This window comes from Thamnophis elegans, chromosome 6 (assembly GCF_009769535.1).
Source record: "Thamnophis elegans isolate rThaEle1 chromosome 6, rThaEle1.pri, whole genome shotgun sequence".
NCBI lineage: Eukaryota > Metazoa > Chordata > Lepidosauria > Squamata > Colubridae > Thamnophis > Thamnophis elegans.
In genome coordinates this window covers 72,196,925-72,222,610 of record NC_045546.1, presented here as the reverse complement: position 1 = coordinate 72,222,610, position 25,686 = coordinate 72,196,925, and the positions used below count along the sequence as shown (strand labels likewise).

At 39.1% G+C, this 25,686-nt stretch overlaps 1 protein-coding gene across 1 annotated transcript in view; it reads right to left on the bottom strand.

Moving 5' to 3' along the window:
• CFAP61 (cilia and flagella associated protein 61) overlaps positions 1-25,686 on the bottom strand; it is a 149,840-nt gene that overhangs the window by 56,750 nt on the left and 67,404 nt on the right. The window contains exons 19-21 of the mRNA XM_032220451.1: positions 17,148-17,275; positions 4,018-4,116; positions 1,874-2,042 (exon numbers count right to left, since the gene is read on the bottom strand). Of these exons, the coding sequence (XP_032076342.1) occupies positions 1,874-2,042; positions 4,018-4,116; positions 17,148-17,275 (396 nt within the window). The remainder of the gene's footprint in view (positions 1-1,873; positions 2,043-4,017; positions 4,117-17,147; positions 17,276-25,686) is intronic.

Here is a 25,686-nt window from a genome sequence, read left to right as displayed (position 1 = left end):
AATTGATTTCAAGATTGCTATTTTATAAGAAGAAAATTCAGCTGCAATATGATAATTCTAGGCCACACACCTCACAGGCCACACAAGAGGCCTTTGGATCTCAGTAACATTCCTTATTTGCTATAGACAACAGTGTCCCATTTCCCCAAAAGTAATGGAATATTTTTGTGAGCATCTGTTTCACTAAAATGAAAAGGTAAAAAGGACAGTCAGGATACAGTAAAAAAGTGGCTTTAAGAAGCTTGTCCATTGTTGGCAAAAATGTGTAAAAAATAAAGGTGGAGGAGTTAATGCAGGCAATAAAAGGATAATTTTTCTGTTTCACTTATTAAAACATCTCTATTTAAACTAAAGTTTTAGAGGTATAACCAGCTTTTTCAACTACAAGAATTGGATAACTAACTTCCTAGTTGCTTTTTAAAAATATGTTCACATTTGTCATTTTTTTTCTTCTCAGTTCCCTCTCCTATAAGCTTATAAAACTAAGAATGCCTGCTAAATTCTGGTATCTATAGAAGGCAGACAGTGCAGTGTGTGAATTCACAAATGGCTACTCAAAGAACCGCTATCATAGGAAGCAATTTGCTCTTCTTTGTCATCTCACTGCATCACATATATGGATGATAAGAACATCCATTTACAACCCTGGGGCAGTGTTTGGAGGAGAACAGAAGGCAATGTTGCTTGACTAAAAGTAAGTAATCTTGATAACGTGGAAGGCTGGGATCACATTACCATTCTGCAACAAGCTGAGAAAAAGATTCTTCAAGAGAAATAGATACACGAGGCAGGGTTAGGGTTAGGGTTAGGGTTAGAATTATTTTCTACTCTACAAGCCACTTGAGGTATGGTTATTGATATATCAATGTTATTGTAAGAACATCTAAAATGTTCAGTTTCAAATGGTTTTGTAGTCATCCTCAGCACTTCAGCCACACTTCTTGCTCAAACTCCACTAATCAATCTCAAAAAGAGTCAGCAGGGATTCTGGCATACAGGTGAGAAGAGAATTGATGTCCAGTTTATTCACTTGAGAACAGTACCCAACCATTAACAGTTCTAAGGCCCATAAAATAAAATAATCTGGTATTGAAATTTGACAACTTTTATGAATATTTGATAACATAAAAATTAACATAAACATTTATGACATAGTACAAATGTCATAATACATTTTCTGTGGTCAACCCCTGATGTTTGACTGTGCTGTACAAATTAATATGGGCTATTTTCCAAGCAGATACATCTCTGAATATCTCCTTGAATTTTAAAGAACTTTTCCAATGAAAGGAGTACAGTAGAAAATCTGCCTTTGTTGAAGACATTAAGGAATCTGGTAAGGAAATATCTATCTCTGAAACAACGATCCAAATTGTTTAGTAAGAATAAATAGTTAAGTGTAGCAACTTGTTTGTTGAGGAGCCTTGGAATTCCAATCCTGCTAGATTTGTCAAATAAATCAGATCAAAGATGAAGTCTTATGCTTCTTATGCTGCAACAGCATGGAATTGATTAGCACAGCCTCTCATTTGTTAATAGATTATCTAAATCTGGGACTGATTCTGAGATTTTAATAAGATTTCTAATAAACTACAAGTTACAACTGCTTATATTGAATTCAGCCATGTTGATTTTTACTAAAGACACTGATTTTGACTCTTATAGACTATTTCTGAAATTATTTGTTCAATTAAGCATGGGATCACAACCTTGAAAATAACTAAAAAGAGGATAAAAATAAGATTAAAAATATTTTGGATAGGAATTCCAAACTTATTATTATATATGCAGTATAAATTAATTAATCTGAGTTCAATGAAAATTTTCCCAATTTAACTAGGTATGGGACTGCTGCCTCAATATTTGGACTTACCTGATACTGTTGGCCAGTGCAGAGAATGAGATGATCATATGGCACTTCTTTCTCCTTGGAAACTGTTACATGTTTTGCAGATCTGTTTATAGCAATCATTTTTCCAGCCACAACATTAATCCATGAACCAAGTGACATCAGTGCATAATCATCCTCATTAAAACAATAACTGAAGAAACAACAAGTTCATTTTAGTAATTGAATGTAATTATTAATTATATTCTGGTAAATTGATTAAAATCCTATAATCAAGTCTTCTTGCTCCCGTTCAGAAAGTTTATTGAAGTCCATAATAAGGTATTATATTACCCCCACAAGAAAACACATGAATTGGAATGAAACAATAGGAGGTGCTTACATTTGCTGGTAAGAAAATAATGGATTAGCAAGAAATGCAGATTACTGCAGACACAGCTGTTACAAACTTGTAATGCATAAACCAGGGGGTATTCCAGAGATGGGTTTCAGGTGGTCCGGTCCAGTATGCACGTACTGGTGCCAGAAATCCAGCATGTGTTTGTGTACTGGGACCTCCGGAGGCCCCGTACTGGAACGGTCCCTACCCTGGCCTGCCCCCCTGCTAGCTCCCCCCACAGAACTTCCCTCTTCCCTCCCCCTCCAGAGAGCCCATGTCAAGAGAGAGGAGGCAGGCTGGTTTGAACATGGGCGAGCGGGTGGTTTAGTGGCCTCCTTCACTCTTTCAGGCAGGCAGAGAAAGAAAGGAGGTGCACGATAGCCAAGGGCAAAGGCACTCCCCTTTGCCCTTGATGGCGGGGGTGCTTTATCGCGAGCTTCCTTTCTTTTTCCACCTAGCGCAGGAGGCAGGCAGAGAAAGAAAGGAGACTCACGTTCAAATCGGCTATTACACGCCTCCTTTCTTTCTCCGCCTGCCTGAACTAGTGAAGAAGGCAAGCGGAGAAAGAAAGGAGACTCGTGGGAAAGCACCCCCACTTTCACACTTGGTGGCGGGGATGTTTTCTCGCTCACCTTTTTTTCTCTGCCTGCCCGAATGAGTGGAGGAAGCAGGTGGAGAAAGAAAGGAGACTGGCATTCAAACCGGCTATCATGCGCCTTTCTTTCTTTGCCTGCCCGAACTAATGAAGGAGGCAGGCGGAGAAAGAAAGGAGGTGCACAAGAAAGCACCCCCGCTTTCACACTTGGTGGCATGGGTGCTTTCTCGCGCACCTCCTTTCTTTCTCCGCCTTCCCGAACGTGTGAAGGAGATACTCACTGGCCACTAAACCACCCGCTCGCCCGCATTCAAACCAGCCCACTTCCTTTCTCCTGGCATGGGCTCTCTGGAGGGGGAGGGAAGGTCCCTCCCAAGACCTCGCTTGTTCTGGTGGCACTCCGGCGATAACAGCTGAGTGAGGGAAGGAGAAATTCTGGGAGTTGAAGTCCACAAGTCTTAAAGCTGTCAAGTATGAACACCCCTGGGGTTTTTTCTAAAGGGTTAGGGGTGCATGGATCTTGTACCTTGACAGTTTTAAGACTTGCATGCTTCAAATGCCAGAATTTCTAAGCTAACGTTTTGGTTGCTAAGCAAGCGTTGTTAAGTGAGTTTCACCATATTTTACAAGTTGGCCACTCCCACCCGGTCACATGACTGCCAAGCCACTCCTACTTGGTCACATGACTGCTGAGCCACTCCCACAAAACAGGCCACACCCACAGAATAGGTTCTAAAAAAATTTGAAACCCACCACTGGGGTATTCAACATTGGCAACTATTAAGACTTATGGACTTCAATTCCCAGAATACCCCAGCCAGCCATGTGGCCTGGTTTTAAGGTTGCCAAGGGTGGACATCCATAGCATAAACAAATGCTAGCTTAAAGTTCACCCAGTTTTTTTCTCTATTTCAAGAATAGCTTCCTCTTATTCCATCTCTATTCTGTCATTTCCCCTTTTTGCTACTTTTACTAAAAAGAGGAGGGAAAAATTACTGAAGGGATTGCTATAGTTTTCAAAGGCAAAACAAGGGTAGTGATTTAGCAAAGGACAATAGCTGAAATCCATGACAAGGGGAGTACAAATGTTAGAAACTAAATTTGATTAACGCCTCATTTACAATATAAATATACTTTATAGCATTATAAAATAATGTTTATGTTTGTCTTTTTGGCAGTACTGAAAAAACACACCTGTTAATTAAAAATCGCTTATGCAGATTATTTGATACATCTTTTCCTGGAAGGCCATGAGCTGAAACCAATGTAAGGTTGTTGAATTTCAAGTGTGGGCTACAAAAAAACAGAACACCAGAATGTTATATAAATTTACTTCATTTATTTTTAATTCATATTATTCATAAACAATTGAAAAAACAATTGCTGTTTCTTGTTGCTTAGAAATCAAAGACCTTATGCAAATAGTCATCAGTATTTACATCAACTTTCACAAACTATTTTGATGCCAGTAATAGTAATAACAGTAGTGATAACTGCTCCTACACATAGTCCTTGACTTACAACTGTTTGCTTAATGATGACCTCTGGGGAAAAAAAACATTATAACTTAAATTTCAATTTATAACCGTTGCCCCATCCCCATAATCATGTGATCACAATTCAGGCACTTGGCAACTGGCTGGCATTTATGACTGGCTGCAGTTCCTATGATCATGTGATTATGACTTGCAACTTTTTTGTCAGTTTCCCCCAAAAGCATCATTGGTTAATCAGGGTTTGTATTTACAATCACATGACTTAATTTATGACTCAATTTACAACCATCATGACTCGAATTATGACCATTGTCAAATGATTGTAAAAGCAAGCATGGTCATGTGATGACTTAACTTGTGACTGCAAAGACTTACAATGGAAATTCCAGTCCCAACTGAGGTCATAAATTGAGTACCACCTGTATTATCATTGTCTTTATAATAATCACCCTAAGTCCTAGTCCAGTGATAGATAACCTTTTTGTCGTTGTGTGCCGAAAGTACGTGCGCACATGCCCATACCCACAATGCAATGCATGCGTGACACCCCCTCTCATGCCCCACTCTCCTGCCCATGCCTCCACGACATCCCCATGCTCCCCCACCCTTAGTGCATGCGCACGTAACCCCCCCGCCTCCAATTTTGGGCCTAGCAGGCCACCCTGAAGCCTCCTGGGACCAAAAATGGGGTGCGGGACCACCACGTATGCGCGATCTCCATGCATGCATGTGCGACCCCCACGCATGTGCACGCAACCACAACACATACAGGCGTGATCCCCACACTTGCACACTTGTCTCCTGCATGTGCCCCGCTCTCCCGCGCATGCAGATATATTAGTCAATTGAATTGAATTGAATTGAATACATTATTTGGCCAAGTGTGATTAGATACAAGGAATTTATCTCCAGTGCAGAAGCCCTCAGCGTACATACCGAGCAACAGAATAATGATAATCATAATCATAATAAAAGGGAGGAGTAAAAAGGATAATAAGGATAAATAATAATTCTGACATGATTAAGTCATTTCAAGTCCTGGGAGATTATAGAACCCCAAAATTTGAATGACTATACTGTTGATACTATGCTGTTAAATATGGTAAAAGATGGCAAAATAGAAGGACTTCCCCTAAAATCTGCTTTCATCCCAACAGTTTTAAGAGTATTCAGTCCCAATTGTTATGGCTTTACCACAGGGCCAGTTGTTTAACCTCCAGTCTATATCCAGACTCAGTATGGTCTCAAATGAGACCAAAGACCATTGTGTCATCTGCAAACATCTGAACTTTACCAGAGGTTTCCATTGAGGTACAGTCCTAAATTGAGATTGCAGCAGTGGTGGGTTTCAAAATTTTTTTAGAACCTCTTCTGTAGGTGTGACCTGCTTTCCGGGTCCACTGGTGGAACCTCTTCTAACCGGTTCGGTAGATTTGACGAACCGGTTCTACCGAATAGGTGCGAACTGGTAGGAACCCACCTCTGGATTGCAGATAAATGTATATGCAATGAAATACATTTATTGTTATTTAATTGTTTCTCTTATACAGAATTTAGTGATTGATAGATAGGTATACTTTCTCAATTTGTTCAGATCCAAATTTTCTTAAATCAAATAAGGTGGTGTGGAAATTCAGTTTTTGGTCTCTTTATTAGTTAGGACTTTAATTTTTTGCAGTTGGCAATTAAGGCTTTCTCATTCAATTTTCTTGTAATACTATGGTGCCAAAATGAAGGCAACTTAGCTATCTCTTCCCAATCCAGTCACTTCCATGTGCTGGAATTTCAACTCACACAATTGTTTAAGTTTGGGTATGTCTGTGGGCATTATGGACATTTAAATCCATCAAACAGAAGACACCACATTAAGGAAGGCTAGATTAACATTTCAAGAATGATTATCTTGGATTGCTCAATTCATCTGAGCTTGCAAAACTATAGAAACTGTAGAAAAGTTAAGAATTACCATTAGTACATTACATTAGATTTTTATTTGTTACCGAACCTCCTACCTAGAAGGGAGCTATAGTTACAAAAATTTCACGGGTAAATATAATGAAAGGCACAGTTTGCATGGGTGAAGATTCTCTATTTTTCACTGAGAATAGTTTGTCTAGAAAATAAAGCATTGTTATAATTTTATGTGGACGCTAACTGAAGAATACAAAAACAGAACAATAAATCCTGAAGAGATTTAGGATTAGCCTCCTTTCTGGATAAACATTCTATTTACAAAAGCTATTAAAGTTCTATTTATTTTGGGTGGAACGATATTAGTTATCTCATAGAACACAGTTTGGAAATTATTGCATTTATAATCAGAAAACTTTGCAATTAATTCATTTTTTTGACAATTCAGAGTTAACTGCAGAGTGCTTCATCCACTTCAGCCTTAGATTCTTTAATACTAAAACAAACAGCATATTTTTGATCATTGCAAAATGGATACATGCTGAAGAAAAGGTAGTGCATACCAGAAACAGAACTGCTTCTGTGGGGTACATATAAAAATCCTGAATAGTCTGTTCTATACAGCACAGGGCAGCCATCAGGTTTTTGTTTTTTTTGAAGCTTCAAGTTAAGAGCTCAACCCAACCAAGCATTAAACAAGTGCACCTGCTTTATCGAAGGAAATAATTCCAGCAGGGATTCATGTTGCTGTGGATACAAAAGGGGAAGAACAGCTCAAAGATACTTGTAAAGCAGGAGGGATTAGAGTATCTAGGGAAATAAGTAAAAGGTATTGGGTTTCATTGCCTGGCTTTAAAGTGCAGCTACAAAAGGAGGCCTAAGCAGCCTTGGCTTTAAAACAAAAAAGGGTCATGTTGCCAATTTATTAGTGATGTGATAAGGAAAGCAGAAATTACTGAAAATATTACTACTTAGATCATTTTCACTTTTTGCAAAGGTATATATATATGTGTGTGTGTGTGTGTGTGTGTGTGTGTTTGTGTGTGTGTTTTTATTTATGCTGATAAATAAATAAAGGGAGACTAGTATAGATCTATTTCAAGCTATTTAGCTCTCATCAGCTAGCCATACCCTTACTGGGATTTGAACCTGGGCTATATTACATACTAGGCAGACATCTTAGCCATTAGGCCACAGGCTCTTATCCGTTATCAGCGAAGCCAGGGTGAAAGGTATCTATTAGATTTTTACAACCCCCGGTTGTAAGGGTATGGCTAGCTGATGAGAGCTAAATAGCTTGAAATAGATCTATACTATAGATCTATACTAGTCTCCCTTTATTTATTTATCAGCATAAATTAAAAAAAACACAAATATAACAAAGGCAACAGTAAAAATATTGGGTTTCTGTCGTGATGGACTCTTGTGACGAGCCGATTGACAGATGATGGAAGCCGTTGGCTTCCTCCCATAACTGGGGCTTACCGGGGGTTGTAAAAATCATACATATATATATATATATATATATATATATATATATATATATATATATATATATATATATATATATATACACACACACACACACACATACACATACACATACACATACACATACATACATACATACATACATACATACATACATATATATATATTAAATAGAATTTCACAAACATTCATGGATGAGAAATAAGCTTTCTGAAACAAAAGGCGCACCTCCCTAAAAGGAAGCTAAAGAATCAGATACAAACATTTGTTGTACCACTTTCAAGAGACTCATTAAAAATACACAATGAAATAATTCAAAACCATTTCCTGATGACAAATGCAATAGAACAGAATCTTCACTATTTCTATGGAGTCATTAATGGGTCAATCCTACATGAAATACATGAAGCAGATCAGTAGCTGAATGCGCAACTGTTTGGGGACAGGTTTTTATTTTTCCCCAAAAGCCAAAACTACCTCAGTTAAAATATTGTAAATTCAAATGCATCCTGGAGATCTAAGCTTATAGGGAAAATAGATAAGAATTGTTCTATTCGGGTTAGCATTAAACATCAAAATCATTAGACTAGATATACAGTACCTATAGTACACTATTCTCTATTAAATGATTGCTGCAAATATTTTGAGCACTATCTTTCATTATGTCTTGCATTTATCACAGACACCATCTATTTTAATTGATTTCACAGCCAGGCAAGATAGAACATGTCCTATTTGTCTCTGTCTGAACGTTCAGTAATACTAAGTGCATGGCCAGCCACTGCATTGTTTTGTTTCGTATTATTTTCCCTCAATATAGAAAAAAAAAACAGTCCGAAAAGGGCACATATTTCAGGCAACTCGTGTGGCAAAAGGCAGATAGCATAAAACAATGACAATTACTACAACACTCATTACATGTTAGCCCTGTGATCAGCAAGTAAGCACTAACTATTTAATTAGTCAACTAATTAGTGACAGGCAACATGGAAGGCTCCTGACATTCTCAGACAAATGTAAAGATAAAAAGGCTAATTAAACAGCAAGCATTATGCTAGCTACTGCCAAACAAGGCAGCTGTGCGGGATACTATGTAATACTGGGCTACCAGATAACGGGAGTTGTATCTGTTCTTAGAGCTTAGAAACATGCAATTGCTAAGCCATTGTGATTTCTAAACAAATCCAAAGAAAGAAAAAAAGGATAAACTTAATAAGTGCTATATTCATTCTATCAACAATCTCAGTCCTATTTAGCTGAACAGGATTTACTCTCAGGTCAACGTGCCTATGATAGTTTGCAGTCTAAATGTGTCTCTATTATTCGCAATGGACAGCATTATAATGATACCTGAAATCCAGATCAACACATCTAAAAGAAATCTGATAAGAAAAGCAAAGTTAAAAGTTGCTCTTTCCATTGCACAACTTACTACAGAAATGTAGGATGCTGTAGGACAGGGATGTCAAATTCAATTTCATTGAGGGCTGTATCGTGGTTGTGTTTGACCTCAGGGGGCCAGGGTTGGCGTGGTCCAGGGATGGGTTCTGGCTTCTGTTACTGACGGTTTGCTCAAGGCTGTGCTTTGCACACTTGCTGCACACTATGTGCACATGCATAGTAGTAAAAAAACCAGATGGTGGCGCCTATAGAATTGGTTTGGGGACGTGACCGGCCGAGTTACTACCTACTAGGCCGAACTGGTCCAAACCGGTAGGAACCCACCTCTGGTGCGGCCAGGGTGGGCATGGCCAGCTCAACATCACTAGTGTCGGAGGCACCTGTGGTGGCCCGAGTGCTCTGCCAGTGAAAACGGGCTCCTGAGCTCTGTTTTCACCTGCAACAGTCTCCTGCAACCCTCTGCCAGCGAAAACAGAGCTCCGTTTTTGCTGGCAGAAGCACCGTGGGCTGGTCCTTCACTGTTTCCAGGGCGGCCCCATGGGCCAGATCTAAGCACCCCGTGAGCTGGAACTGGGCCCGAGCTTTGAGTTTGACACCCCTGCTATAGGACCTATAGCACTGATGGCGAACCTATGGCACGCATGCCACAGGTGGCACACAGAGCCATTTGTCAGGGCATGCAAGGCGCTGCCCTGTCAGCTGGCCAGCATGCATGCGTGTGCTGTCCAGCTGAGTTCACCCTTTTTTAAAGCCATTTTTCACTCTCCCCAGGCTTCAGAGGCTTTATAGGAGCCTGGGAAGGGCAAAAAGAGGGGGGGGCTCCAGAAGCTTCATGAGCTTCCCTGAAGCCTCCGGAGTGCAAAAAAACCAGCCCTATGGGCAAACTGGAAGTTCGAGAACAGACTTTTGCTTGGAGGGTCATTTTGACTGCTCCGGAGGCTTCAGGGAAGCCTCCTGAAGCCTCCGGAGCGCTCAAAACGACCCTCTGAGCAAACTGGAAGTGACTTCCAGTTTACTCGGAGGGTCGTTTTGACTGCTCAGAAGGCTTCAGGGAAGCCTCCTGAAGCTTCCGGAGGGCTTCCGGGGGGCAGCGGGGGCAGGGGAGGCTGTTTTCGCCTTCCCCAGGCTCCTATAAAGCCTCTGGAGCCTGGGGTGGGAGAAAAAAGCATGGAAAAAATGGGGGGAGCGCCTATAGTGCGCACATGCGCATTGGGGGGTTGCACATTGCATTATGGGTTTGGCACGCTTGCACATGACCCCCCCCTGCGCTCCCCCCACTTATGGCACGTGAGCCAAAAAAGGTTCGCCATCACTGACCTATAGGAACACTGTCAAACACTTTTTCAAATACTTATATATAAGAATATGCAGTTTTTGTTTTTATTTTTGTCTTCTTCATTATCAATATGAATGATAATGAATCAATGCTATCCTAAACATAAAAATGCAACATTTGGGCAATGTATTGGACTAATGTGTAGGGAAACTAGACAGTCTCCTAATAACAGGTGGTGAAGGGATGATACTAAAATAGGACAAAGAGATACTTGCTACAAGGTGTAGTGCAAATTCTTCTCTTTACATTATAGCTGTGCTTTCTGCATTGTCTTTACTAAAGGAGTAAAACTGATCCATTTAACAATGGGGTATAGCATTTCCCTATTCCTTCTTGCCAAAACTCTGTGTTCTGCAATATTTCCACATTGTTAATATGAACTGAATAAATAAAAACAATATGATCATTTGATTGTATCTTAATATATAATCCTGAACATAAAAGGAAAATACAATTATTTTAAATGATTTAAAAAAATGTTTTAAAAAATGAAACATAAACTATATAATTATAGGAAAATATCCCTAAGTGCCAGTTTAGATATTATACATTTATGGATGGTAAGTGAAGCTTAGCTTTTTATTTTGTGATATTTTCAAAATATTTTTTCCATATTTTATTCAGAATGGAACAGGTTTTATTTGGCCTTTCAATATTGGGTTTTTATTTAGTCGTTTTCTTATCACCTTTAAGCAAACTACACACAAATAACACAAAATACATAGACACATGCACACCCACACCCAGAAAGCTATCTTTTGTAGTAAATAGTGTTTTACCTTTTCCAAAAGGTAAACAAGTCAACAAATTAATAATAATAGGAGTGGCAAAACATTTCAAACTCCAAATATTTTAAACTTGAGAAGTTTCATCTCAAACTTGAAACAATTTTAAGTTCAAAATAGGTCATTTTTACCCTTCTAAAATAGTTCTGACACCATTTTGACTATTCTGGAGGTCTTTCAAGCTTTAAATAATTAGGTAACATAAACAAAGCAGGTGTACAAAATAGAAACATATTTTTCACATATAAAACAGATTTTTTTTGGTAATAAAAGCAGCACTTGATAAATGAGCCAACTTCTTCCCCATGTTATTTTCGTACACTAATAATTTGATATTTGAAGCAGGCTGGGCTGGAAAGAAAAATGTCTAATGATAAACATGAGTGGGACAGATATAAATATGTCCTTAATTTCTCATTGTTATACTTTGTAATTTATTATAAATGATCCACTGCATTAGAGCAAATTATTTCAGCATGAATGTAACAGGCCTCTTTGTCCTTCTGCTGGGGCTTTTAGAGGAATTCACCCAATCTGACCTGACCTAATGTATACTGCCCAGATTAAATGATATCTGAACATAGTTATACTCTGAATCACATCTCGAAATTATTTGTTCAAAGAAAATATATGTACTGAATTGTACAAATATCATATGATGTCAATCTTTAGCTGCATTTTACTCTAGGCTATTTAGCATGATATAGATGTGATGTGAAAGTCTCCATCTAAGTGCTGTAATTAAGGTTAATGTATTTCTTTAACAAGGTTGTTGTCTAGTAAGTCAGAATAGAATTGCATCTGTCATTTGCAATCCACATGCTTCACTGTTATCTGCAGAAGTGGATTCTTAATAACTAGCTCTAGATCTTCCCTCTTAATTCTTGCCATCTTAATGGAAAACACTGCGTAAGAGAGATGAGAACTCTGTTTGCATGTCTGAAAACTGAATGTAATGAGACGAAATTTGGTAAGGTACGAGAAGCTGCCAAAAGAAACATCAAAGTAAAATGAGCAAGTCTGGTTTGGACCTGCAGAGTAAAACATTCTAGAAAAAAATCCCTAATGTCTCCTTATGAGAGAAGCAGTTGGTGCATTGACTTGGAATTCTGCTGGTTAGTCCATACTAAATCCCCCACTCTCCTCCCTTCTGCTCATGTAATCCAGAGCAGAACATATAGCATATGGCTTGTCCCATTTCCCTGTACACAGAACACACATACAGTTGCAATAGAGGAAAGCAGAAATACACAACGCACATAGACTAATATATTACTTCAATACATGGGTGTCCAATCCAAAGGTAAATAAATTATTAAAAGAGCTTCACATTATTTCCTTCAGACTGGTTATTCATCTATCCATCAACAGGATAGCTTTCTGAAAACAACAGAATGGAACTAAATCTGGGCAGGGGAAGAAGATCAAGTATGAAAATGGTTGGATTCAACCAAAAGCTGCGGAGAAAAGAAATCTAGAATTAACACCCAATGTATTCCTATAGAAGAGGAAATTCGGAAACAGCTTAGAACACTGTTGATTTCTCCATTCTAAGCCTCACTCTGATCATAGCATGCATGCATGTGCACACACACTCACACAAAGAAGGGTGGGGACAGCACAGTGACGTGTGGTGAGGTTTATAGCTGGTGAGGCACTGACACAGGGGTTTCAAATTTTTTTAGACTTGTGGACTTCAACTCCCAGAATTCCACAGCCAGGTATGCTCAGTTCCGATTTAAAGCGACAGCATTTTCCCCCCTTGCGAAATAAGTTTTCCTTCATTCTTTTTCTTCTCCCTCCCCCTCCTTCCTTCCTCTCTCCCCCCCTCTCTCAAACAGACACACGCACACAGAGAAGTTGGATCCCTCTGTCACTCTCTCTCTCTCAAACAAACACAAACACAGAAGTTGGATTGGATATATTTTCCAATGGCTTGAAAGCAGCTCCTCTGCCATACCACCCCCCTTCCCCTGCTGCCTTCCGATCCGAGCCTTTGATTGCAGGTGGAGCCACGTTGCCTTTTCAAATTTGTAATCAGTGAAGCTGGGATTATACACTTTTATCCAGCTGTCTGTGTGTGTGTGTGTGTGTGTGTGTGTGTGTTTGAAAAGACAATGTGGCTCTGCATGCAATCAAACTTTTTGAATTCCTCCCCCCTCCCTACACACGCACCTTTTCCAGCTGTTTCAGAGAGGATTTCAACTCTGCTCTTGCCTGCCATCATGAAAAGAAAAAAAAATGTAAAAGAAGAAAGGCATGAGCTCTGAGGTCAGACTGAGGTAGTTGATTCCAGAGCCTCTAAAATGCCTCTAAAAAATGCCCTCTACAGGAGGCGAGAGAACCACGTGCCTCATCTACATAAGGAATTTTTCGGCTTTTAACCCTTGCTTAGCTCTGCTCGAGTGATCATAAAGTCAGACTAAATGAGGCACCTCCTTCTCCTGCCGCCCCCTGTAGAGGGCACTTTTTTAGAGGCTTTTTTACACAGTTAAGCACAAAGCAGAGTCATCCACTGTGACTCTGGCAACAACTACCTCAGCCTTTTTCCTTTTACATTTTCTTTTCTTTTCATGATGACAGTGGTGAGGCCTGCCTCCCCTGACTGCACGTCCCTGGGACAGCAGAAACATAGACATGCATACACTGTGTCATTTTGTTAACATAAGTTAACAAAAATACCTTCTAAAGTTATACCTGGTAAAAAATTCCAGATGTCAGAAGAATTCCATGCTTCCCCTATTCCATTCGTTATAGATAAATGAAAAGGAACTTTATGGGTATCTGAGATATGGTTTCTGGGTTCAAAGAAAGGAACTGCAATTTCTTGTATCTTTCTGCAGTTTAAATGAATAACAGAAATAAAGACCCAATTTGTTTGGTCCATAGTATTCTCAACACATAGATGTGAAAGTTGGAGAGTGAAGGCATTTTTGAATTTCAGTATGATATCATTTGGGTACTGTTGGGGTCTTGATGGAGCAAAACTGTCTCCAACTCAATCCTAGCAAGACTGTGGGTATTTGGATCCTCCGGAGGCAAGGTTTTTCCATCTTTGGTTCTGGGTGGACATGGTGTGCAATCTGAGGGTCCTCCTAGAATCATGGCTCCTGCTCAAACAGCAGGTGGCATCTATGGCTAGGAAGGTTCCACCACAAAACCGCGCTCGACTAAACCGCGCCCGACTAAACCGCGTCGCTGATGTCATCAACAGGGCGACAACAGTGTGGAGACAGAAGCACGCTGTAAACCCTAAACCTAAAATTAACCCCTAAACCTAAACCTAACCCCACTAAACCTAATCCTAAACTTAACCCTAAACCTAACCCTTAACCTAACCCTAAACCTAATCCTAACCCTTAACCTAACTCTAAACCTAACCCTAAAGCTAACCCTAAACCTAACCCTTACCTTAAGTGGAATCGGCTTGCTTTCAAAGCGCTATTTAAAGCGCCCTTCTTTCTCCGCGCTGGCTGTTGTCGCCCTGTTGATGACATCAGTGACGCAGTTTAATCGGGCACGGTTTAGTCGAGCGCGGTTTTGACGGGTCACGGGCTAGGAAAGCCCTTACATACGGTACTGAAGCTGATACTCCAGATGCAACCATTCCTGGACCAGGAGACCCTACTCATTGTCGGCTGCTTCTAAATAACATTCAGAAGCTTCAATTAGTGCAGAATGTGGCTGCATGGATAATAGATAGTGCTGGATACAGGGCACATATAGCACCACTACTACCTGAGCTGCATTGGCTACCAGCGTGTTTTACACTGCTACCCTTTAAGGTGCAGGTTGTCACTTTTACAGCCCTACATGCCTTGGGGCTGGGTTACCAAACTGAATGTCATCATTTCATGTTTGGCACCTTAGCTATTACAATTTACCTAACCTGTCTATACTGCTGTGATCTAAGTCTCTGTGCTTGTTAACGTACACATGGTACTGCTTTGAACTTAAAATTGTTTCGGTTTTTTTCTGTCTGATTTGGTCCAGCAGACTAGGTATGGTACAGATTCCATCAGCCAAAATGTCAGCTGGCAGCGACATTTTCTGCTATAATGCCTACCCTGTGGAATACTGTATTTTCTCTTCAGAGATTAAAATGACCCCAAACCGTTGGCCTTTCATAAGGCTTAAAAAACTTGACTGTATACTGGAACTGGGGCTCCAAATGTATTAAAGTCCTTGTGTCTTGGGAGCACTGTTAATTAGTTAATTATTTTGGTCGCTGTATATTTAGCTTTGGATTATTTTTATTTTTTTTTAAAAATGTTTTATTGTTTTAGAACTGTAACTACCCAGAGTCACTTGTTTGAGATGGGTGGCTATAGAAAATAAATAAATAAACAGATACACAAATAAATAAATACTGGTAAAAGGTACTGAGCATTATGAACTGCTGGAAGAACAAATAATTAAATAGTGGAGCAAATCAGGCTAAAGCTTTCCTTATCAACTCAATTGACAAGGCTAACAGTTTAATATTATGGACATGCAAAGAGAAAGAACAGTAGATAAAGATACCATGCTTGGCAAGATTGAAGGAAACGGTAAAAAAAATCAGCATTGTAATTGATCAAAGCAATAACTACAACCACAGACTCAACTCTAGCAGGGATTAGCCACTTGATTGAAGAGCAAATACAATCCACAACAACTATCTATAAGGTTTCTGTAAGTCAATATCAACTTGATGGCAACTAACAATAACAACAAAAAGTCTGGACCTCCAAATATTAGCTTGGAATTCCCACTATGTCTTAAAACATTGGCCATCCTGGCTAAACCTAAAACCAGAGATAGTTGCTGTCCATGTCTTCTTCTAACAGTTTCGTTCTAAGAGATCTTTCTTTTGGAATTACATCATCAACATTGTGAAAGCTAGTAATAATCACCACTACAGGCACAGCTATAATGTATGGTTCCACCACAAATGCGCACACAACAAAAGCGCGCCTGACTAAACCGTGGTGTCTAAAGCGCGGTGACAAAACCGCGCGATGAATGAGCGACTAATTAGCCCTAAAGCGCACCGACAAAAGCGCGCCGACAGAAGCGCGCTGTAACGTAACCCTAAACCTAACCCTCAACCTAACCCTCAACCTAACCCTCAACCTAACCCTCAACCTAACCCTAAACCTAACCCTAAACCTAACCCTAAACCTAACTGTAAATCTTACCTTAAATGAAATCGCGCTTCTGTCGGCACGCTGTTGTCGGCGGGCTGTTGTCGGCGTGCTTTTGAAATCGCGGTTTTAGCGCCGTGGTGTTGTCGGTGCGCTTATGACGTTCGCGCTTTTGACGGGTCACGTAATGTATGCCAGTGGTGGTATTCAGACAGTTCTCTCCGGTTTGAGCGAACCGGTAGCGACAGCTGCGGAAAGCTCTGCCCACCTGCCCCGACGTAATGTGCGAGCACTGTGTATGCACAGAAGGTGGTGCACATGCACAGACGCGGTATGCTCACATTTGCGAACCGGTAGGGAAGGTAAGTGAATCCTACTGTTGATGTATGCCATACACAAATGAAAGTCAACTTGATTGCCTTTAACACTGAGTGAACGGAAGCAGTACCATGTGTACGTTAACAAGCACAGAGACTTTAGATCACAGCAGTATAGACTGGTTAGGTAAATTGTAATAGCTAAGGTGCCAAACATGAAATGATGATATTCAGTTTGACTCTATCCTTAACTGAAAACTCCCTGGGTGACTTTCGAAAAGTCGTTTATTCAAAGCCAACCTAATCAAGAGTTATTATTTTAGAGACAAAACAAGGTGAGACTTACAAGTATATAACACCGAGCTTTCATTAAAAAGATGAGACATAAATGCAATAATTGAACAAATATAGTGAAAAATTGTCCAGTGTGAAATTAAATGACAACAAATCTAAAAACTTACCAAAAAATCAATGTCTCCAGGAAAGAGATTCCTACATTTGATGCTCCAACAACTACTATTCTACAATTGACAGATACCTTAGGCTCCAAGGACAACTTCCGATTGAAATGATACAGTGCATACTTTAACTACATGAGGAATAAAAAACAAAAACAAAATTCTTTAATATATTTAGATTACAAATGTGTTATAAACATGGACACAGCAATATGTGAAACTTTCAAATTGTAGAACGTATCTGGAGAATTTCAATTTTCCAACATCTAGAGAAACCAATATTCAGAGCTATTGGTATCCTTCCACTTTTTTCCAAAGAATTCCAATTTGCCATGAAATATGTTGAAATTGTCAAAATTACTTTAAATACTTGAGGAGAAAAAGGTCCAGGAAGGATGGAAAAATTCATGGAACAAGATACTGAAAGTACAAACATATTCCCTGCAAGACAAAAATGGGAGAAATCCATACAGCTCAAAGCAGATATATGCAGAGGTGTTTAAAATGCTGAACAGAAAAAAGTGGTATGTATAGAAAGTGGGAGAAGAGAATTGTTATTAAATAAGAATACCAGGTAGTTTCCAGAAACAGAAAAGCACAGAATGAAGCTTGTGAGAAATCTCCAAAATGGAAATGTGGCTCTTGTTACATTATACCACTGGGAGAAAGAAGAAATTCCAGTTTAGGATTAGGTGAGTTATTTGAGGCAAAATCTGCAGTAGCTATGTAAACAAAGTTTTCATTATTTATATAAAATACCATAGGGCGAATGTGGCAATACTGGATTCAGGAAGCAACAATTGTAATAAGTTTGAAGCACCACAAATCTAAACATTTTCTTACTGCAAACACCCTGTCAAAATTGAAATTAGCAACAAAGCTGATTCTAAAATCTTGCCAGGACTCCTTTCTTTCCTTGCTCATGTAATCTTACATATACCTTTTATTAAAATAATATAAGCAACCAATTCACGTATCAATGCTAATATCCACCAATTTGTTAGTCTATACAGAATTCCACTTCGTGCAGTTCAGGTCTGTCACTTTTGTACAAGAAAAAATATAGTGGAATTATATAAAAAAATTTATTAGCACTGCAATCATCATCTTCTTCATCCCACCCACTATTTATATTGGGTACAGATGAAACTATGGGATAAATTAAACAAAGAATATTTCATAAAAATTCCAACAAAAGAGAATATTTGAATAGCTCAGGGTTGAAATGAGAGGTCCTTGGTGCTCTCAAGGCCCCCCTGCAAAGCAGGGATCAGGGACTAACATTCCCCTTAACACTGAGTGGAACCAGATCCAAAGAAAGAAGGAGAATCACAACAGAACTTCCAACACCCTAAGCTAGTTCAGAAAGATTCCATGATCAATGGGTATCGAAGGCTGCCAAGATGCCAAAGGGAGCCAAGATGGATATATTACCCCCATCCTGGGATGCCACATCACCAAGTGCAACCAAACTTGTCTCAATACAATATAAGCAACTGTGATCAAAGATGTCTCAAACCAGTATTCTAGTTTGAAATTAGACAAGAAGGGGTCCAGAAGATCAATTTATTCTAGGATCTTTTGAGTGATAGGCTGAACACTTTCTCAACAACCTTCCACAGAAAGGAGGCTTAGAAACTGAACAGAAATAGTCCAAATCTATAGGATCCAGATATGTTATCTTGTGAATGAGATGGACTATTCTTCTTCCAGAATCGACAAGGTTATCCTATCTTTCAAGATAGCATTCACTATTGTAGATTTTCCCACTCAGTCCATTTCCTCAGAAGTAACAGGATTAACTCCTTGTAGATCAGGGGTGCCAAGCTCAAGGCCCAGGAGCCAGATCCAGCCTGCGGGGTGATTAGATCTGGCCCATAAGGCTGCCCTAGAAACAGAAAAGGACATACCCATGGTGCCTCTGTCAGCGAAAACAGCTCATGAAGGCCACATGTGGCACTTCCGAGCATTGTTTTCATTGGCAGAGGGTTGTAGGAGGCAGTCACAGCCAAAAATGGTGCTTGGGAGCCCATTTTCACTGCAGAGAGCTTGGGGCACCACAGGCACCCCCAACACGAGTGACGTCAAGCTGGCCACACACACCCTGGTCACACCTCCCTGGCCGCCCTCTGAGGTCAAACACAACCCTGATGGGCCCTCAATGACATTGAGTTTGACATCCCTGTTCTAGATATCGCAAGGTCATGCCTCAACTCTATTGAACTTGCTCAACTGGAATCCATCGTAGAACAAACCCAAGCAATGTTGCCCACTGTCAAAACAGAGTTCTCAATAACCTTGTAGGTATTCCTGTCCCTCCTGACCAAGAAGGGACTGGGTTACATTGAACAGAGCCATCGTTTGACACTTAAAGAACAACAACAACAAAAAGGAAAAAAAGTGTTTCCCTATCATATCACAAGAGAGGCCATAATGAATGCTCTTACTTATATTAAGTCGAATTTACTTCTACCCTTTCCCCAGTGATGCTCTGGAGATCTCTTTTGCCATTTCATCATTTGTAAGGGCTCCATCAGAGTTTGCAAACAGAAGAGTTCCACATAGGTGCAGTCCAATCTAAAGGCATTTTGCCCCCTTGTTCTAAATAATGACTAAGGCCTCATATGGACTGTGCATCAGAACCCCAGGGAAAACCTTGTGTTCCCTCTGAAACCCATTGAGCCTAGTAAGTGCCTGGGGAGAATCAATCAAATATGGCAAGCCTGGAGGTAAGGGCATGTTGCAGTAAATTCTAAATTCAACAGGGAATCATCTTTTCATGACAGATGGTAATATACCCCAGACCATATTGCTACCACAGTGAGACAAAAGTAATGTATAATATGTGACAATCCCCATTGTGAGATGGGTCTGCCTGCTGCAATGCTGGCCATGAACACGAAGGCTTTCTCTACGCCCAGACCCAAGGAAAGCAGATTGAAATCCTCTAGGACCATAAATCTGGAAACACCAGTAGACAGAACATAAAGTTATTTTAGACAAGGCAAGTGCATGGTTGCAAATTCCTCTTTGGAAAGGTCTATTAAGGCCATCCACTTCATATTCTCATCATGCTCACTACCTGGAGATAACAAAGGTAGGCAAAGTAGATGAGCTGCAGTTACATTATGAGAACCAGATTTATATTCATCTTTGCATACAATATATTAGTCTATCAACTGATAACCTTAATTGCTGATCTTCCATATTCCAGATGGCAGTCAGTCTGTTACGAACACTATGATTCCATAGAAATGCTTTTTTTTTTTTGTATTACACACATGGGCAAATGCTTTTTTCAACAGAAGAACAGACTTTTTCTGTCTCTTGTAATTTTCCAGATGGGAATACAACAGCATTTTAAATTTTATCTGTATTAACATGCTTAAATATTGTTTTAAATATGTAAACAGAAGTGCCTATATTTCCAATATTAGATAAAGCTTTGTCAAATAGAGACGCTGCGAGACCTACTATGACTTCACAGACTCAAAATCACATTTGGAAATCTTTAGGTGATAAGACTTCTATAAATGCTTTTATGAGTAATGAGTAATTAATGCAGTGAGATATCAATCCCTGTTTTATAATAATATTTGATAAGCCTTTGAAAACCCAAAATAAAGGATGTATTTCATGAAATTCACTAAACTTATTTTATGCGAGGGAGGAGATGGATATCCATTACTACTAGCACTGTGTTAGAGATGAAATGATGTTTGTGCATTATCTCCCCAATATGAGTTATTATTTTCTCTGCCAATTGATTCTGTTTCAGTCCTTCTGTCATTTGTTCAAAAATAGCAGCAATACACAAAACTCTTCTATACAGTTTTTGCTGATAAAATTTATAATACAATGTCCCAATTTTAACTTTCAGCACTCACACAATTCTTAACACTAATCCTTAATATAGACCATGCCATCTCTTCCAACTGGCAAATCTTAAAAGAAACCTCTGAGATTCCTTAGCCCAGAAAATTCTTCATCTTGTAGCCAACAAATAAATGCCGAACTTTTTAATTCAAGAAGAGAATTACAGATTTACTCAGCTTTTGGTACACCAATAGTAATTCTCACTACTTTACTACACTGTATACAATTAAAAGTATTTATTTGTTTATTTATTTATGCAGGAACCCGTTAAACCAGTTAAAATCAAAACAATGCACTTCCTCTCAAACTCTTGCCAGAACTCCTACATATGCCTCAGCTTTCTACAGTACCACAGTTTGCCCACAAAGCATACTAATCCTACAATCAGTCTATCAGTCAATACTCCAGCCAGACCTTACCTGTATAGCACTAACAACAGCAAATGACATTGCCCGTTGCAAAACATATAGAATTAGTTTTATAATTCATGGAACAGTATATTCTTTAGTACTGTGCAGTCTCTTTCTTTTACAGGATTTGAAAGTCAAGACATTTGATATTTAGTGAGATTAGAGTCAAGTTTGACTACTGCCTTTTTATTTAATAGCATAAATGGTAAATGATTCTTTGGCTAACTATGAGAGCCCTAAAGTTGTGTCCGGATCTCTTATATGATTTATCATCAAGATTAAAGTACTAAGAGAGGTTTGAAGTTTTGAAATTGGGTCTCACTAGTAAATCAGTGATAGCTATCTCATTCCTGCTGCCCACCCCCATTCTACTAATGTTAAGAAGGTATTGGACTTTTTGAACTGTTTTTGAGAGCATATTAATGAGGCAGATTTGAGATACTATTCAGATACACCCATTGCTCATTATACTTTTTTGCAAGAAACACTGGAATAAAAGTTCAAATATGAGGATGTAGTCTATATTTCTCAGGAAATTTTTTTTTTCCAAAAATGTATATGCATGCTTGGCTAATTGGAGACTGAAAAATGTTTTCAGATTTATTTTTTTTAAATAATATTTGGCAGTGCAATCATGACATCCAGTGGCCAATGTCAGTTAAAATTAATAAAGTTAAATGACTATAATACAATGATGCTATAAGGTAAATTGCAAATTGTTTGATTATTCAGTAATTGGGATTACATCTTTTACTAACAAAAGATATAGCCTTAGTTTATTGACCAAATTGCATGAGGTGGGTTCACACAACACAATAAACTTTAAACAGTAATGTACTAAACATACGAATAAGGTTTATGCAATAAGTTAAACCAATCAGTATACAAGATGAACTCTCTGAATTAGTGAACTGTACTAAGGCATGGTTTGTTTTAGCCATGATATACAATACGTAACAATAACTGAGTTCATATATTTCCAAATAATATATAGAAACCAAGTATTTAAACTTGCTCTATGCTAGAGAATGAACTAAGCAATGAGAAAGATGCTTGCAATTTAAATATTGTTCCTTCATGCACTGTCAGGTAAGTTTCAAGAGTGAGAGAAGACATCATTCTCCTTTTCTACTAGAGAAGCCTTCTTCCACAATTCCGGTATATAAATTCAAAGCACTCGGATTTGAATCTGGCAATTATCTTAGCTGGGTTCAAGTTATTTGGAGGAGGGAGAAAATAGCAAAAAGGAAGAACTCCAAAAAGGGGGAAAGACTAGGGTTTGGAAGATATATGCCATAAACTTACTGTAAATATAAACTACCTTTGAGGAAAAAGGGGAAAAAAGATTTAATATGAAGGCACCATGTGACAAGCTGATATATTTATTTTAGTTATAAAATTTACAGAGCTCAATCAAAGTGATTCTGGGTGACGTACAATAAATCTAACATTCAATAAAATCAGTAAAACAGTAAACACAGGAAAAACAAAATAAAGCAAGATCACAAGAGGGGAGATATTACATACAACACTGCCAGGACACAGGCTTCCTATTGACAGGAAATCTGTAGGCTAGTTGAAATAATCTAGGCTTTAAGAGCTTTCCAGGTGGTCACATGGGTTGGGACCAACCTCATTCCTTCAGGAGAAATGATGTTTCAGAGGGTGGGTGCCATGGCAGAAAAAAGCTTTTCTCCTAGGTCCTGTCAGATGGGGCTCCCTTGCAGACAGGACTCTCACATTATGCTCTTCCTACTGGATCTGATAGCACAGGTAGATGTAAATAGGAAGAGGTGGTCCCTCAAGTAACCAGGTTCCTTGCTATGTGGGGCTTTAAAAGTCAAAACCAGTACTTTGAATTGGACACAGAAGCAGACCAGCAGTCAATGCAGCTTTTAGAGCAAAGGTGTAATATGCCCTTCTAGGAGCACATATAATATGCTGCTGCATTCTATACCACTGAACCTTCCAGACACTCTTCAAGATCAGCTTCATGGAGAGTTCATTGAAATAGTCCACTTGGGGGGTGACCAAGGCATGAGTAATTGTGATCATAGCCTTGCGATCCAGGAACAGGTGTAAGTGGCATACAAGTTGCACAAAAGACCATCCACGCCACAATGCCATCTACTCTTCAAGCAGAGTTGTGAGTTTAGAATGGCACAACCAATACATACAGAGACCGCCTGCTGCCAATTACCTCCCACAGACCCATTAGATCTCACAGGGTTGGCCTCCTCCGGGTGCCATCTACCAGCCAATGCCACCTGGCTATTACCCGGGGGAGGGCCTTCTCTGTGGCAGCTCCGGCCCTCTGGAATGAACTCCCCGCAGGGATTCGGACCCTCACCTCTCTCCAGGCCTTCCGAAAAGCTGTCAAAACCTGGCTTTGCCGGCAGGCCTGGGGGTGATGAGTTCCCTCCCCTCTCGACATGTATGGTTGTGCGACTGTTGTTTACTTTTATTATTTGTATTTTGTCTTTTATGTTCCCCCTTTTTTCCCCCTTGAATTGTTCGCCGCCCTGAGTCCTCCCGGAGAAGGGCGGCATACAAATAATAAAATACAAATACAAATACATTAAACTCATTTTTATTTGCCATATAATAGCTCCAGTTACAACAGCCCTCGTGTGCAATAAGTTACTTTTTCACCAGTACAGCAACTTGCTCCAAGAGGTTAAACATTTGGCTGATATCATGTCACAGTGCTGCTTTATCCTTATAAAATATAATATACATTCTCCCAAAAGATATATTCAGACATCACAATATATTAACCATCACGTTCCACCTTATTTATATTCTGCTATTATTGAATGAAATGGTAATCATTAACTAATGCACAACAGAAAAAGATTTATTATCTTTGATTACTGGAATTGGGGCTTATGCTGAGATGAGTCATTCCTGCTGTGACCACCTGTCACATTGTTTCCACCTGAGAAGACAGACTGCCTCTCTTGTTACTTTTCTGCATCTCCTAACAAGCGGCCATTTCTGATGTGAAAGGCGAGACATTAATTTTGAATAGGGCCAATCAGCTCTGTGGAGTTAAAAATGAATATTTGATTTTTAAATTCAGAAGATTGACATCATAAAAATTCACGGACATATGCATAATTTTTTTTTGTCAGTGCAGTATTATAAATACAGTAAGAAATTTCTTCCAACTTTTAGTATATCTAACCATATTTTTCTGCCCATTTTTATGTACAAAATGCTCATTGAGTTTGGGTTCTTTTTCCAAATGAAGTAGCAGAAAGATACTATAGCAGAAAATGTCTTTTGGTGACAGGGAGTAGCAACAAAGCACATCAATTAATCTCAGTGGAACTTGCATATGAGCCTAAAGGTTATAGCTCAACAAATAAATAAATAAACAAATAAATGATAAATAAACAAATAAATGATAAATAAATGATAAATAAATGAATGATAAATAAAGTTCTGAGGTGTCATTCCTCTTAGCCAATAATGCAAAATAGGGAAATTTATTGCCTGCTGAGTATATTATGCAAAAAACCTTCCAACAAAATTACATCCATGACATTCCTCTTGATCAAAGAAGAGTATCATGGCTCAATGGAATGCAGGAAATGGAATGCACTTTTGGTGAGTAATTCAACTTGCACCTGAGTGGACAGATTCTACTCTCTCTACCCAGTAATCCAATCTATGTAAGGCAGTCTGCTCTGATTTCCTGTATTCACCTCCTTAATCAATCCTTTTTAATATCAAAAGCAGTTAAGATGGGATACAGTGCAAAATTTAGTAATAGCACTAAGTACAACAACTGTATTTAGGAGACAGTTTCTGAATTGACAGTCACAACTTTAGGGAAATATTCAAACCAATTATGACAGATTACATGAACACCCATGCTCAATTTGAGAAAAGTGGGGTGGACAAAACACTATTCCCAATTTTTCTTGTTTAAACACTACCATTCTTCCTTTTCCTTCCCCCAAGTGTTGGAGAAAACTTTAGAATTCTCCTGCTCTTAGGATAAATTACTGAAATTGCTTCTGCCATCACTCATTCATTCTTCCCCAAGGAGGTCTCTCTTTCCTTGAGCAAAGAAGGATGAAGACAATGACTAACACTGTATTTTAAGTCTTAGAGAATCAGGGTGGTTTAAGGCAGGGAGACCCAAGTTCTGATCCATTCTTAGTCATGGAAATTCACTGGAAGATTTTGCACCAGTCGCTCTCCCACTCAGCTCAAACTTGTTGTGTGGAAAAAGTGGAAAAAGCATT